At 33.6% G+C, this 14,305-nt stretch overlaps 2 protein-coding genes across 4 annotated transcripts; both read left to right on the top strand.

The window, feature by feature from the left end:
* The first annotated feature begins 568 nt into the window (after positions 1 to 568).
* Positions 569 to 1,528, top strand: LOC104801724. The gene has a single exon (XM_010525062.1). The coding sequence runs from the start codon at positions 569 to 571 to the stop codon at positions 1,526 to 1,528; it is 960 nt and encodes a 319-aa protein (XP_010523364.1).
* Positions 1,529 to 3,827: 2,299 nt separating this feature from the next.
* LOC104801710 (MADS-box protein AGL24) lies at positions 3,828 to 9,413 on the top strand. Of its 3 annotated transcripts, none has more exons than XM_010525046.2 (9): positions 3,828 to 4,038; positions 4,363 to 4,554; positions 5,323 to 5,398; positions 6,201 to 6,262; positions 6,370 to 6,469; positions 6,920 to 6,961; positions 7,098 to 7,139; positions 7,283 to 7,449; positions 9,315 to 9,413. In XM_010525046.2, exons 2-9 carry the CDS (start codon positions 4,373 to 4,375, stop codon positions 9,331 to 9,333), a joined length of 690 nt encoding a protein of 229 aa, XP_010523348.1. In that variant the 5' UTR covers positions 3,828 to 4,038; positions 4,363 to 4,372; the 3' UTR covers positions 9,334 to 9,413. The 3 variants fall into 3 exon arrangements, with proteins under 3 accessions (XP_010523348.1, XP_010523347.1, XP_010523346.1); XM_010525045.2 differs by having other exon boundaries at positions 3,829 to 4,038; positions 4,358 to 4,554; positions 6,198 to 6,262; XM_010525044.2 differs by having other exon boundaries at positions 3,832 to 4,038; positions 6,198 to 6,262.
* Positions 9,414 to 14,305: the final 4,892 nt, after the last annotated feature.

Raw genomic sequence — 14,305 nt, 5'->3', positions numbered from 1 at the left:
ATCGATAGGTTAGATTATTGGATAGTAGATTTAGGACTTGAGAGAGCCAAATCTGATATTAGAACTTGAGATCCCTGTTTAGAGCTCGATATTCGTAGATTCTTCATCCTTAGAAACAATCCCTGCGCGTTAAGGTTATCCCGAAGCTACGGTGGTTTATCTATCTGATTTTACTTAGTTTATTTATTACTTTATTTTCGGTATTCATCTATTCCATCTGTTATTTCCTGATCTGGTTCTTAGTCGAGTTTTGTTCTTAGTGTTAACTATTCCCTGTGTTCGACCCTGGTACTACAGTTGATCCGTACCCTTGCGGTATTCGCTGTATCTAGGATTTTTATTACTTGAGCTTATTTATACACCTAGATTTGCGTTATCAATAACGAAATCGTCGGCAGACATAATTGTGGCTCAATGTCCTGTTAAGGATTGTGAATGGATGATACGAGTAGTGAGAGACAAGGGCAGTAAACTTTTCTGTGTTCGTAAACATGTCTGCGTGCACACATGCAATATCGATGATAGGAACAAACTTAGTCGGTCGCCGTCTGCGAAATTCATAAGTTATATGTTGGCAGCAAAATTGCAAGGAACGACGACGTGTCCGAAGGCCAAAGATGTGGTGAATGAAATGAGGGTTGATCGTGGACTGAAAATGAGTTATTGGCAGGCATGGAAAGCAAGAGAAAATGCTGTCGAAATGGTCAGAGGATGTCCAAAAAACAGTTATAAATTACTACCGTCGTATCTTGTACTGATTAAAGAAGCAAATCCAGGTACTGTAACTGAGTATTTGGTAGATGATGATGGAAGCTTCAAATATGCATTCCTTGCTTTGGGACCATGCTTGACAGAATTTAGTGTGATGAGGAAAGTGATTGTAGTTGATTGTACATTCTTGACTGGCAAGTTCAAAGGTGCACTTTTGAGCGCAATCTGTCAGGATGGAAATGAACAGATTTATCCACTTCCATTTGGCATTGCAAATGGAGAGAACGATAGATCATGGGAGTGGTTTTTCTGTCAACTTGGTTCCTTCATCCCTGATACAGCGGATACGGTCTTTATTTCAGATCGACACGCATCAATATCAAGGGCTATTCGTAAAGTGTATCCTTCGGCCAAACATGGTGTATGTACATACCATTTGTCGAAAAACCTGATGACCAAGTTCAAGTGTAAGCGCGTCACACCTTTGTTCAAGGAAGCCGCACTGGCATTTACAAGAAGTCATTTTGATAGAGTGTTTGATCACTTGAGGAAGATTGATGAAGGAGTTGCTAAATATTTGGAGGAAATAGACGTCAGGATGTGGTCCCGGGCATATTTCGAAGGATGCAGATACAATATTATGACGAGCAATATTGTTGAATCGTGGAATTCTGTGCTGAAGGGAGCCAAAGATTACCCAATTGTACCTCTCTTCGAACACATTAGACAGACACTTACGCAGGCCTCCTCAACACTAAGACATCTCCCCTCTGTTGGGACATCATCGGATGTGCTTCTCCCAATCAACAATGATTGATTGTTGGGAAGAAATTCCAACATTTTGGTGACTGTGGCGTCCTCAACCTCATCTTGAAACTCAGTACATTGATTGGAAAGAGGGAGAATGTAGTGTAGAATACCACACCTCTTTTCTATCTAAGTCACCATGTCGTTATCAATTCTCTTGAAATAAAGACCCCATTTACCACCAAGTGGTGGAATTGACCCTTCATATTTTGAAAACATGTCGCCGAGTGGGGAGATTGTTTCCATCGCCCAGAGTTGAAGGCCGAGAATAAATCCATGGACCGTGTAATTTGTTTTGGTCAACTGTGTCATATCAAGCAAGTGAATTGACTCCAGTAGATGGACGAAGGACTTTCTGCCCCAGTTGGTTGCTTCAAACTCAGCCAAGTTGCTGACCAACTTCATATAACTCTTTTCAACTGGCCTCCTTTTCTCTTGAGGGACTAGAATTCCACAGACAATCACCAAATACTGCAACCTTCTTTTGTCATCCGCAGTCCAACCTTCCATGCTTCCAGGTAGCATGTCCAACAAGTCCTTTAGAGTAACATTCTTCTTTGCAAGCTGACCAAAACGTCCCTGGTCCTCACCCTCCATCACTATGTTCTCAGGATCCTTGTGGCAGAGCATTCCTGTGAGTTCCCTGAACTCCAACAAAGAAAACCTTAAAGGTTGACGCCCAAACATACACCACATCTCATACTTCTTTGTGATTACGATCCGTCGAGCTAGAATGTGGTGAAGCATAACTTTGGATATGGAAAATCCATTGTCAAATAGCCTGAACAAAAATCCAAAGATAGAAGCCCTCATTCCACCCCATTCTTCTTCACTCATGTTCCTTTTCAACTCTGACATGCAATTCCCAAACTTGCATACATCGTTCATATTTTTCTTCAAGTCTGGTTCTTCTCCAGCAGGAAAGTATCGTTTTACTTGTAAAACATCCATTGCAATCTGTCCAATACAATACACAACAAAAAAATCAGGTCTAAAACTAAACAAAACTTCAACAGAATACACCACCCTATATTGTCCGGACACTGAACAATCACAAACCGGATACAAAGCAATATACCGGACATGTATGAAGATATCCGAATAATATGTATATGATTAACCATCCGGATGAATTACCATCCGGATACAAAGCAATATCCCGGACATGTATGCAGATATTCGGATAATATGTATATGAATAACCATCTGGATGGAATAACCGGACATAAAAGCAATATGCACGACATATATTTAACATTCCGGATAATATGAACGGTCGAGCCTACGGGTTTATACCCGGACTATATACGACCGGGGATAAACCCTTACCAATCTTATAAGAGCACACAATGTATCCCGAACATGAAGTAACCGGATACTTCAACACAGCCCAAGGAACGTAGTCTACCTGTCCGGATACTACAGTGGGGAACGGAAGTCATACGTTACGGTAACCAATATTTAAATCTTCACCACGAGTACTTTACTGGGAACCCATTCACGTACAACCAAACCACAGCCTCTCTCGAAAAGGCGACATAGACGTTAGTAAACAACAATATTTTCGGAAAACATTAACTATGTTGCGAGACACGAATCACAATAACCACAAACACGTTAAAATTACCGAATAACATACTTTTTATGGAATTCGTGTGTCGCCGGAATTCGAGTGTCGCCGGGATTCGTGTGTCGCCGGGATTCTTGTGTTTCGCCCTACAATCGTCTTCACCTTAACTGTTCTTCGTGTTTTCAAAAATGAATTTTGGAGAGATAAACAAAATGGCGGTTCCATTTTGTTCTCGACGTGACGCCCCCGCTTCAGGGGCATTTTAGTTATAAAAAAAAGTATACTTTGCAAAGGTCACAACATTTTTGTCACACTTTGCAAAATATGTCATCTTTTTGTCACACTTAGCCAAAAACCCCAATAAACTACCTAGAAAACAATAGTAATATTTTTTATCTGAGTTTTCCAAGTGGAATTGAAAATTTAATGTTTTTACTTTAATTGTATTCTTTTTGGAAATGAGAAACACACACATAAAATTCCTTAATTTTGTTCATTTTCCTCCTCACCAGTTACATTACAAAATTAAATAGTATGTACCTTTTTAAGAGTAAATTAATATCAAAATACATATCATGAATTGATATAATGTGAATTTAAGAGTAAACTGTCATTCTCGCCATTCCCTCTCTCTCTCTCTCTCTCTCTCTCTCTCTCTCTCTCTCTCTCTCAAAACACAACAGAACACAAACACACAGAAAACACATGTCATACTTCAATGCTTCTTTCGGGCAAAATGTCAAAAAAAAATCATGGCCCTTTGATAAAAATAGAGGGACACTGTTTACCTAAAAAACGCAGCCTCACCTTTCCTTTCTTGAACACACAAAAATCTCTCTCCTCTCTCTCTCTCCCCAGACCAGGAAAAGGCAAATCCCACTTTCATTTCTCTTCCAACCTACTGGGTGTTGAGATTGCAAATACTAATCTAGTTTCCCACGTCTCATAAGGTAAGCAAATCGTTCTAAACCATGGAGCAAAAAGAACTCAACACATTTGCTTTTAGTTTTTGCTTTGAATCTGTTCATTTCTCTTTTCTGGAGCGTTTGCGGGTTCATAAATGTATCCTTTTTCCTTTTCTTGGTTTTGATTTTTTTATTCAAAAGTTTGGACCTTTTTTCATCTTGGATCTGATTTTGAACTCTCTCTCTCTCTCACCTAGGGTTTCAGACAAGCACAAAACCCCTTTGAGCTTATAACAACTTTGTTGCCTCTGTTGTTGCTTCTCTTTCTTCTTTCTGTTCTTGATTTGTTGTTCGTTGTTGGAAGATCAGAGCTGCGGAAATGGCGAGAGAGAAGATAAGGATAAAGAAGATAGACAACGTGACTGCGAGACAAGTGACGTTCTCGAAGAGAAGAAGAGGCATCTTCAAGAAGGCCGAAGAGCTCTCCGTTCTCTGCGACGCCGAAGTCGCTCTCATCATCTTCTCCGCCACCGGAAAGCTCTTCGAGTTCTCTAGCTCAAGGTACTTCACACACACACACATATATATATATATATATGTACATAAATACTGATTTGTTTGTGAGGGTGTGCCTTAAAGTTTAAATGTATTTAAAAAAAATCTCTGTTAAAGTTGAAAACTTTGTCAATTCACTGTGACTGTTTGTGTTTATGTGTATTTTTTAAATTCAAATTCAGAAGATCCTCGGTTAATGTTGAAAACTTGGTCAATTCACTACGATTATGTCAATGGCTTCTTTGTTACTTGTTCTTGCGTTTGGGGACTATATATTAATTGACACTTGAAATAGTTTTGAATACGTACATGATCCAATGAGGACATCAGAATCAAAATGCTGTAAATCTGTGTGTAGACGTGTATGTATATATACAGAGAGTGTGTGTGTTCGATTGTTAATTAGAGAAGTATTAGCTTCATAATAATAAGCTTTGAAGTTATATAACATTGTTTACCCATGTTTTGAACCTCTAAGCACCTATGCTTAATATGAAACTCTCGCTTCAATTTCCCAAAAGAATAATACATATTTATCTTATATACATATATATATATGTATGTATGTATGTATGTATGATAAAGCAGACGCATAGATACGAGATCTTGATATGGAAGATCACATAATCGCCAGCTTATAGCTAATCTCATTCAATCGATTGCACAATGCATGCATGCATGCATGAATGGATGCGTTGTTTGAGTTATAAGCGTATAAGATATATATATAGTGTGACATATAGAATTAATTTGCATTTTGTCAATGTGTGTTAGAATGAGGGACATCTTGGCAAGGTATAATCTTCATGCCAGTAATCTCAACAAACTTAATCCCCCTCTTGCCCTCCAGGTAATTAAATATTCCTTGTTTTTTTTTTCTTCTCATTCCTTGTACACGCATATATATATTAATATATATGTATGTCCATATGTAGTATGTGTGGATATAACCTTCTATATATGTCATCATTGTGAAATTTCATGTGTATATATATAGCAGGCATGAGATTCCTATACATACTTGCAATTAAACCCATGATCTACGGTATAAACTAGGGGTGTCAAAATGAGCTCAACTCGCGAGATGGTTCGTTATCGGTTCGTATTTTGGCGAGTTAAGTTAGCATTTCGAAGACTCGTTTTTAAACCAGCTTATTGATTCACCTGTCACAGCCGCAAACTCTTGTGCCTCGCGAGTTGATGTGTTTTAAAAAAAATTATATCTTTTTATGAATTTTATAAAAATTAATATTTAATTTAATTTTTTATTTACTACATATTTGTGTTTAATGTTTTAATATTTAAAATTAAAACTATCATTTATTTGATATTTTTTCATAATATAAATAATAATATTATAACTAGTTCGCGAGCCGCGCGAAGTAAGTGAGTCAAGTTGAGCCATAGATTTTTTTTTTTTCTCGTTTGAAAACAAACCTGATTATTTAGATCTCAAAACGAGCCAGCTCGTTTCGATTCAAACCAAATCGAGCCTACTTGGTTCGTTTGACACCCCTCTAGTATAAACCACTCGATGATCTAATCTGAAACCATTGAAACTAAGAATTAGCGTCAAAATCTAAATATTACATAATATTATTATGACTAATCTTAGTGAAATGCTATATAATAGCTTTTGTTTCCTGCAGCAGCCGGAGAATAGCAACCTGGCGAGACTGAGCAAAGACATTGAAGACAAAACCAGGCAGCTACGGTAACATTGATTCACATACAGATGTTGTCTGCATGCACGTGCGTGTATTATATATAGTCATATATATATATATATCGGTTTCTCTTTTGCACGTTCATATAAAACAGTCAACTGAGGGGAGAGGATCTTCAAGGTCTGAGCTTGGACGATTTGCAGCGGCTAGAGAAGTTGGTCGAATCCGGACTCGGCCGAGTTCGCGAGAAAAAGGTCGGGATTAGTTCGTACGATCAAAACATTAAATATATATATTAGGGTACAAAGAAGTATATTATTTGTATGGAAGTTTATCAAGTAGATCTTTACCCAAATTTGAGTGGTTCAATCGGTGAAACGGATGCGTAAAATGTATGTCCCGCTAACCTCAACTTTAGGGAGGGAGTGTATATTCTAAATCACATGGTTGGTCTTCGACCCGAAATTAGTTTAGACCATTCGATTACCGAAAACAAAAAGTTCATCATCTTTGTTTAGGGTATAATAGGGTTTCAAGATTGATTGATCGGACCACATGCCTGAATAACTTCGTTATAATTAAGAAATAATACTACAAATTCAAACCCATTTATGCATATGAAATTTATAACTAAGATTATACATGTATATATATGTACATGTGGCTTGTTTTAAAACACTAATATGCTTCATTGTGTTCTTCAGGGAGAGCGTGTTATGGGCGAGATTTCTTCACTTGAGAGGAGGGTAAGCATGCAAAAGTATATAAATTATGATTTTTATTTGTCGTCTTATTTATGTATATTACATGCAGAGTATGTATATATATACTATACATATTATATATATTATATATATGTCGATGACGAGTGATAAAATGCAGGGAGCTGAGTTGGAGGAAGAGAACAACAATCTGAGACAGAGGGTGAAACTGTTTTTTTTATTTATTTATTTAACCTTTATAGAATCATATACATTGCATGAGTTCCTTAACAAGAAGACAATGCATATCTGTATATAATATATACATACATTGGTGTAAGTGTGCGTGTACGTATTTTTCAACAGCTGATGATGTTAGAGAGAGGCAAAACGGCTGCGTTTAGGGAAGGGGAAACGGTAGCAGGAGTACAAGAAGGAATGTCATTGGAATCAGCTGTGACGACCAATGTCTCCAGCAGCAGCAGTGCTTCTCCTCTCGACGACGATTTCTCCGACACTTCCCTTAAACTTGCGTAAGCCCTTCTGTGTCCAATGCATATATATATATATATATATATATATATATATATATATATGTTCTTGTTAACAAGAATACGAGTGAGAATTTACCTTTAACCAAAAAAAGAAACGAGTGAGTGTGATTCGAATACTCAGGAATATCGGAGTATTTGGATTTGTATCCGTAAGGTTCGGGTATCTAAGATTACAGGTATCCGGATTACTAGTACCCGGAACAATGTTTAAGTATTTACGGGTATCCGAATTCGGGTTTATTTAATAAAAAAACAATATTTACGTAGAAAATTGTTAAAAAAAAGGAGTAATCGCATAAAAATGTCCGAACTTTTACAAAAATCCCAAACAAATACCCGAACTATAAAATTGTCATAGAAATACCTGAATTTTTCACAACTCTCATACAAATATCCAAACTTTTAAATTTTTTCCAAATCAAATATACATCCATTAACGTCATTAAACACAACTGCTGACTCAACAAAAAACTGCTAACTCAGCAAAAAAAACTGTTGACTCAGCAAAAAAACTGCTGACTCAGCAAAAAAATATTATTAAATATCCAAATATTCATCTAAATGTATATGTATTTAAATTAATATATGCATAGAAATTTATATACATATAATATATATTAAAAATAATATTTATATGTATATATATTAGTTATATATACACAATATATATATAACTAATATATATGTATATGTATATGTATATGTATATGTGTTAGTTATAATTGTTTTTATTTTAATATGTATATTATGTATGTATATAATTTAATTATAATTATTTTTATTGTAATATATATACATTAGTAATGATATATATATATATATATTGTAGTTATGTGTATATATGTTTTATTAATTATAAATAATTTTATTATATATATATATATTTATATGTGTGAATTTATATGCATATATTAATTTAAATACATGTAGATGAATACTTGGATATTTAATAATATTTTTTTGTTGAGTCGGCAGTTTTTTACTGAATCAACAGTTTTTTTTGCTGAGTCAGCAGTTGCGTTTAACGACGTTAACGGATGCGTGTTTGATTTGGAAAAAATTTAAAAGTCTGGGTATTTATGTGGGAGTTGTGAAAAGTTTAGGTATTTATATGACAATTTTATAGTTCGGGTATTTTTATGCGATTACCCCTAAAAAATGAAGGTGTATGTTATTATAAAAAGGGATGAATAATGGTCAAAATATGAGAAATATAGAATTTGTGAGAGAAATAATAATAAGTTTAATCTTTTAAGATAGTGTCGATAAATGACAAATCATTTAATCCAAAACAATTATTTTATAAAAATATTATAAAGATATAAGATATAATTAATTATAACAAAACTAATCTGATATCTAGGGATACCCGATTTTAAAAAAATTTATTATCCGGTCCGATTTGAATTTGGGAGTATTCTCGAATTCATATTTTGATTCAGATTTTAATGAAGGTGAGTACCCTAAAATCGGGTATCCACGAATATATCCCGGATTTTTTTGGATAATTTTGACCACCCTAAACAAGATAGGTTATGAATAATGATTTAGATTTTTCTCTGATTGATCTCGAACACTAATAGCATACGGCCATTTTCGTTGTTGAATCGATGCGTGTATATATTACAGCCTTTGGATTAGTACTATACATCATGAAATTTTAGAATATATGATTCTTGCCGCTAATAATGTTTGGTCTTACTGGTACCTAGTTTTGGTTGTCCAATATGCGTGCTGGTCGGTCGTATGTATAACATTTTTCTTTTATAAAAAAGATATCTGAAGTTATTGAATTATTTTTGTGAAACTAACTAATGTCATCGATTTTCTTTTTTGTGTTGTAGCCTTCCCTTTTCCATGTGAATCTTGAGATATGGCTGAGGGAGAGACTCCAGGTTGCCATGGAGGATTTTAAAAACCCTGAATTGGAGCTTTCCCTATGAGATATAGATCCCAACATATATATATATATATATATATATATATATATATGTTGGGATCTATATCTCATATCTTCGAAGATGTAAGCAAAATTTCCAGATGTTATTTTTTTCTCTATGGAAACAAAGAAATGAAGAAAGAGAATGGGCTGCGGATTTTCTCATATAATATTCATATTTTACATTTGCTTTAAATGATTTATTTTTATTTACGTGATAAATGATATAACTAATCACACCGTAATCCATAAACATCTAATAGCTAATTGAATTTACAACGCCATTTGTTAAATTTTCAGTCGGCAGCGTTTGGGAGGCGAGAAAATACAGAAAGAAGAGAGAAATCGTTTCTTAATTTGGTGGTTAACTTCTCAATCTACAGCAAGTGTTTATGTACATTTGTTTTTATCTGTTAAATCACAAACTAAACTACCAAGATCGATTCGTACAAAGTAGATATAGAATTCATTTGTGATTCAAATTTTTAGGTTTCAAAATTGGATTCCGATCAAAGGTATTTGAATTTCGAATCTCGCGTATTTTGTGGATACATATGAACCCGAACCAATTCGACTAGATATTATTATTAAAAAAATACACGAATTTGTAAAAAAAAAAAGGCTAGGGTTATAATACACAATTTTAAAACTTCAAATAAATATGACTTTTTACTAAATTTTATATTTAACCCTAATTTTCTTAAAAAATAATGAAATTAAATCTTCAATTTTTAAATGATTTAAAAAACTGTCAGAAAATCAAATTTTAAAATTTTCAATTATTTTAAATGTTTAAGGTATATTATAAAAGTTATTAAGAATTTCTATATTTTTATAAAAAAATTATAGTTTGATTATTTATGTTAGATTTTTTTTAAAGTTCGTGATTTAAAAAAATGGAAGAAGAGACCATAACTTACCACTTACCAAAAAGAAAGAAGAAATTCCAACATCAAAACTCACCATTTGAATCTATATATGATCTGTCTAATCCCAATTTAGATAATTTAATCGATAAAATAAAGACGCAAAATTTTAAATTTATTTTAATTCAGTCGAAGGTACGGGATATGAATTAAAATTAATTTTTAGTGAATTAAAAATATCGATTTTGAACGGTAAATAAATTCGGGATTCAAAAAATTATATATTTTTTTATAATATAAAAGTTCATCGTACCTTTGACATGATTATATCTCTTAAAAGACCAAAAAAACTCATATGAATATCTCTTCCCAAATGAAGACTCGAATTCAGGTTGGAAAGGTGTTTTGTTCCCTTCATTACCGGTTGAGACACTCAATCTTATAAAAAAAAGTGTTTACAACTATGATTATCCAAATTTCACCTGTCCATTATACCTTCCACTATATTTACATCTAATGTTTAGAAGAAAAAAATTTCTTATTGGAAACCCTAAACCTAAACTCTATATATATATCCATGGAGAGAGAGTCCCCAAATGTATCAATGATTCCATCTCGCACCAAATATTTGTTACCATGACTTGGCCAAGTTCGGCGGATACTACATTTGAAAACACCAACAACTAAGGATAATTTCATAAGATATAGTTCCATAGTTTCGAGATAAATCACGAACAATTGCGTAATTCTTAAAAAAAATATCAAAGGTAACTACGAAATTTTAAGGGGAATTTAAAGATTAATATCTAAATTTGCCAAATTTTCATAAATAAAACATTGACATTATTTTTTACCTTTTAAAATCACAATTTTAATATTAATATTCAAATAAACCTAAATTTTATAAATCACGCTTAAATTTAACCATGAACATTGACATGATAACTTGAATCAAGTGCGGACTTATATAAAAATAGGTGGTGTCCCTTGTCTCCATAAGTTTTGTATTTTTTGTTTTTTTTTTTGGGTTAAATGACTCTATAAAGTATAAGGTTTGGATTTTTTTAAGGGAAAATCCCCAAAAAAATACTGAACTTTACAATTTTGACAAAAAAACACTAAATTTTAGTTTTTGTCAAATAAACATTAAACTTTTTAAAGCAGTATAAAAAAACACTGAACTTTTTAAATGATCCAAAAAATACATAAACTTTTCTGCGATTATCAAAAAAACACTGAACTTTTTTAGTGATCCAAAAAAATACATGAACTTTTTCCGATTGTAAAAAAAACTAAGTAAAATAATCTGACGTGCTTGCATCTAATTGGGTCACGTCATTCATTTTGTTTATTTTGACAATCGTAGAAGAGTTAAGTGTTTATTTTGTCAAATTTAAAAAATTTAATGTTTATTTGATAAAATAAAAAGTTCAGTGTTTTTTTGTCAAAATTGCAAAGTTCAGTGTTTTTTTTGGGATTTTCCCTTTTTTTAATTATTTTAAGTTAAATATTTTCATATTTTTCAACATTATCTCAAAAAAAGTAAATTTATTATTATTTATCTCTTATTATCTCTCTTTATCTTATATTTTTATAGTAATCCATTCACTTTTATAAATACACCTTCATTTTTTTTGAAAATTTTATATATAAATATTGTTGTTTTTTCTTAAATAAATTCGGATCCGAATATCCACGAATACTCGAATATTATTCTGGATACCCGTACCCATGTATTCGTAAACCAAAAATTACGAATACAAATCTTATAATTAAATATCTAATTTTTTCGGATATCCGATCTGTATCCATCCCTACTGAAAAGACTTAACAAAGTAATCCCTTATCTTGGTGAGCACGAAAAAAAGTCTACTCAAAGCTGCCAATATGAGGTGATCGTAACACACTATATAAAAGTCGTGATTGATGCATTCTAGATCATAAAGAGATACCACTTCCTCATAAATTTATCTTGAATCGAAATACATCGATTTTTTACTCGTGCAAAGGAACTATTTCTTGGCAACTTGGACAACTTATGTGTTCATCAACGTCCGATCGTGAGATATCGACCACACGTTATCACGTCATATACTACGTAATAAATAAATAACATATCATATATTTTTTTTGAAAAAATTAATAGTAAATATAAGATTAGATTTTAATAATATAAAATATAAAAAAATAGCTGATTTAACGTATCTTATAAATATTTTTTTCAAACCTTGATACAAGTACACAGTCTTCCGATTGAAGGATGTTACTCGGTCTTGGATTGATGCAGCGTGTGGAGGTGACATATATGACATCCCTGTTGGATTTGGGTTTATTTGATAGAATCAAAACGGGCCTAGCCCGTGAGAAGTCCGGTCCGTATAAATTTAAATCTGCAGAATATTAAGAGAATATTCTTATTTGAATTTGAAATTCAAATTCAAATTCAAATTTGATTCAAATCCGCAGAAAATCTATCAAATATGATTAAGATAAAATTGAGATAATATCAAGATAAAATCAAATTTGAATTCCTGAAATTCAAATTGATTTATTTTGAGATTCTCCCCTCTACTATAAATAGGGGTCTTGGGTTAGCTCATAAAATACACAGAAAAGAAACAAGCATTCTAGAGAAAAAGAGCATTCACATATTTGCTCATATCTCTCTCTGAGTTCGCTCGGTATTTGGAAAGCTTCTTCCAAATACGCGGTCGTTGTATCCTGGGAGTTCACCGTGCTCCAATAGCCTCGAAGCTTTAGAGGTGGCACGGAAATCGAACTTAAGGAAACTGTGTTTCACATGCCTCGACAAAATATTCTTTTAATTTTAGGTACTTATCTGGAATCGCTCGAATTGCCGGAGTTTTGCTGTCGTCAACAACCGCCATCCCCAACAGTCTTAAGTTCGATATGGTTAACACGAGGCAAACTTCTCGTGTAAGTGCCTAAATCTCCTTTTAATTTCGGTATAAAACCTCACACGAATTTGGATCTAAAACCAACTAGGTTAAAAAAAAAGTGTTGGAAAAAAAAACCAAATAGTTGTTTTGTGAAGCCCAAATTGAGTTTAAGGCCCAAATTTAAAATTGAAGCCCAAATTCAAAGAGATTAATTGAAAAGCCCAAAAGAGTAAGCCCAAATTGAAAAGTTTAGTCTTGGTCCAATTTGAAGAGATTAATCTAAAAGCCCATAAGAGAAAACCCAATATATTTAAAAGTGTTTTGTGAGGAAAAAAAAGGAATATTATTATTTATCTTTTTTGGAAGAAAAGAAAAAGGTTAAACAAAATCGGAAGTAACTTTTCCTGTAAATTGGGGAAGCAAGCTTTGTCTTAGCGGGCCGGGTTTGAAGAGGAAGCCCTTTATACCCTCCTCATAGTAAGGACGTGGGAATCGGGGTGAACCCTCCGGCTATCACTAGAAGCGAGCAAAACCAATTTATAAGTTAAGTGAAACTCGGTTTAGTTTATAAGCTTTGTGAAAGCTAACAATGATTGGATTTATTCAACAGATCATTGATAATCCAAAAAATCCCATGGATTCAAATACTGCTCCAGGGAATGAGATTCCTGCTATGGATATCGATGAGAATCCTCATATAGCGGAGGTTACGAACCCCGTTAATCATGATGTTGTTGGCACAGATATGAATAATCAAGTGCCAAACGTTGCGAACGTTGTCCTACCAGAAATGCCTTCGGTTGTTGCGAACTCCGAAAACCAGGCAATTCCTATTGTGCCTATCGGCCCGGCTGAGAGACCTGAACAATTTAAGGGTCAAAATTTCAAACGCTGGCAACAAAAGATGTTGTTTTTCTTAACACAGCTTAAGTTGTCACGGTACCTCACTGAAGAGGAACCACATGTCTATTATCTCCATATGATTCGTGAACGTATCTGATCAACGCCGTTATAATCATCCGGTTAAAGACGACGTTTGACGCAGTCAAGACACGACACTCCTCATATCAGATACTCTAGACATCTCAGGTCTGAGGATCCAAGAACGAACCGCTGTATGAGATTCAAGT

This window comes from Tarenaya hassleriana, unplaced genomic scaffold, assembly GCF_000463585.1.
Source record: "Tarenaya hassleriana unplaced genomic scaffold, ASM46358v1 Cleome73, whole genome shotgun sequence".
Classification (NCBI taxonomy): Eukaryota; Viridiplantae; Streptophyta; class Magnoliopsida; order Brassicales; family Cleomaceae; genus Tarenaya; species Tarenaya hassleriana.
This window is presented reverse-complemented; position numbering and strand designations above follow the sequence as displayed.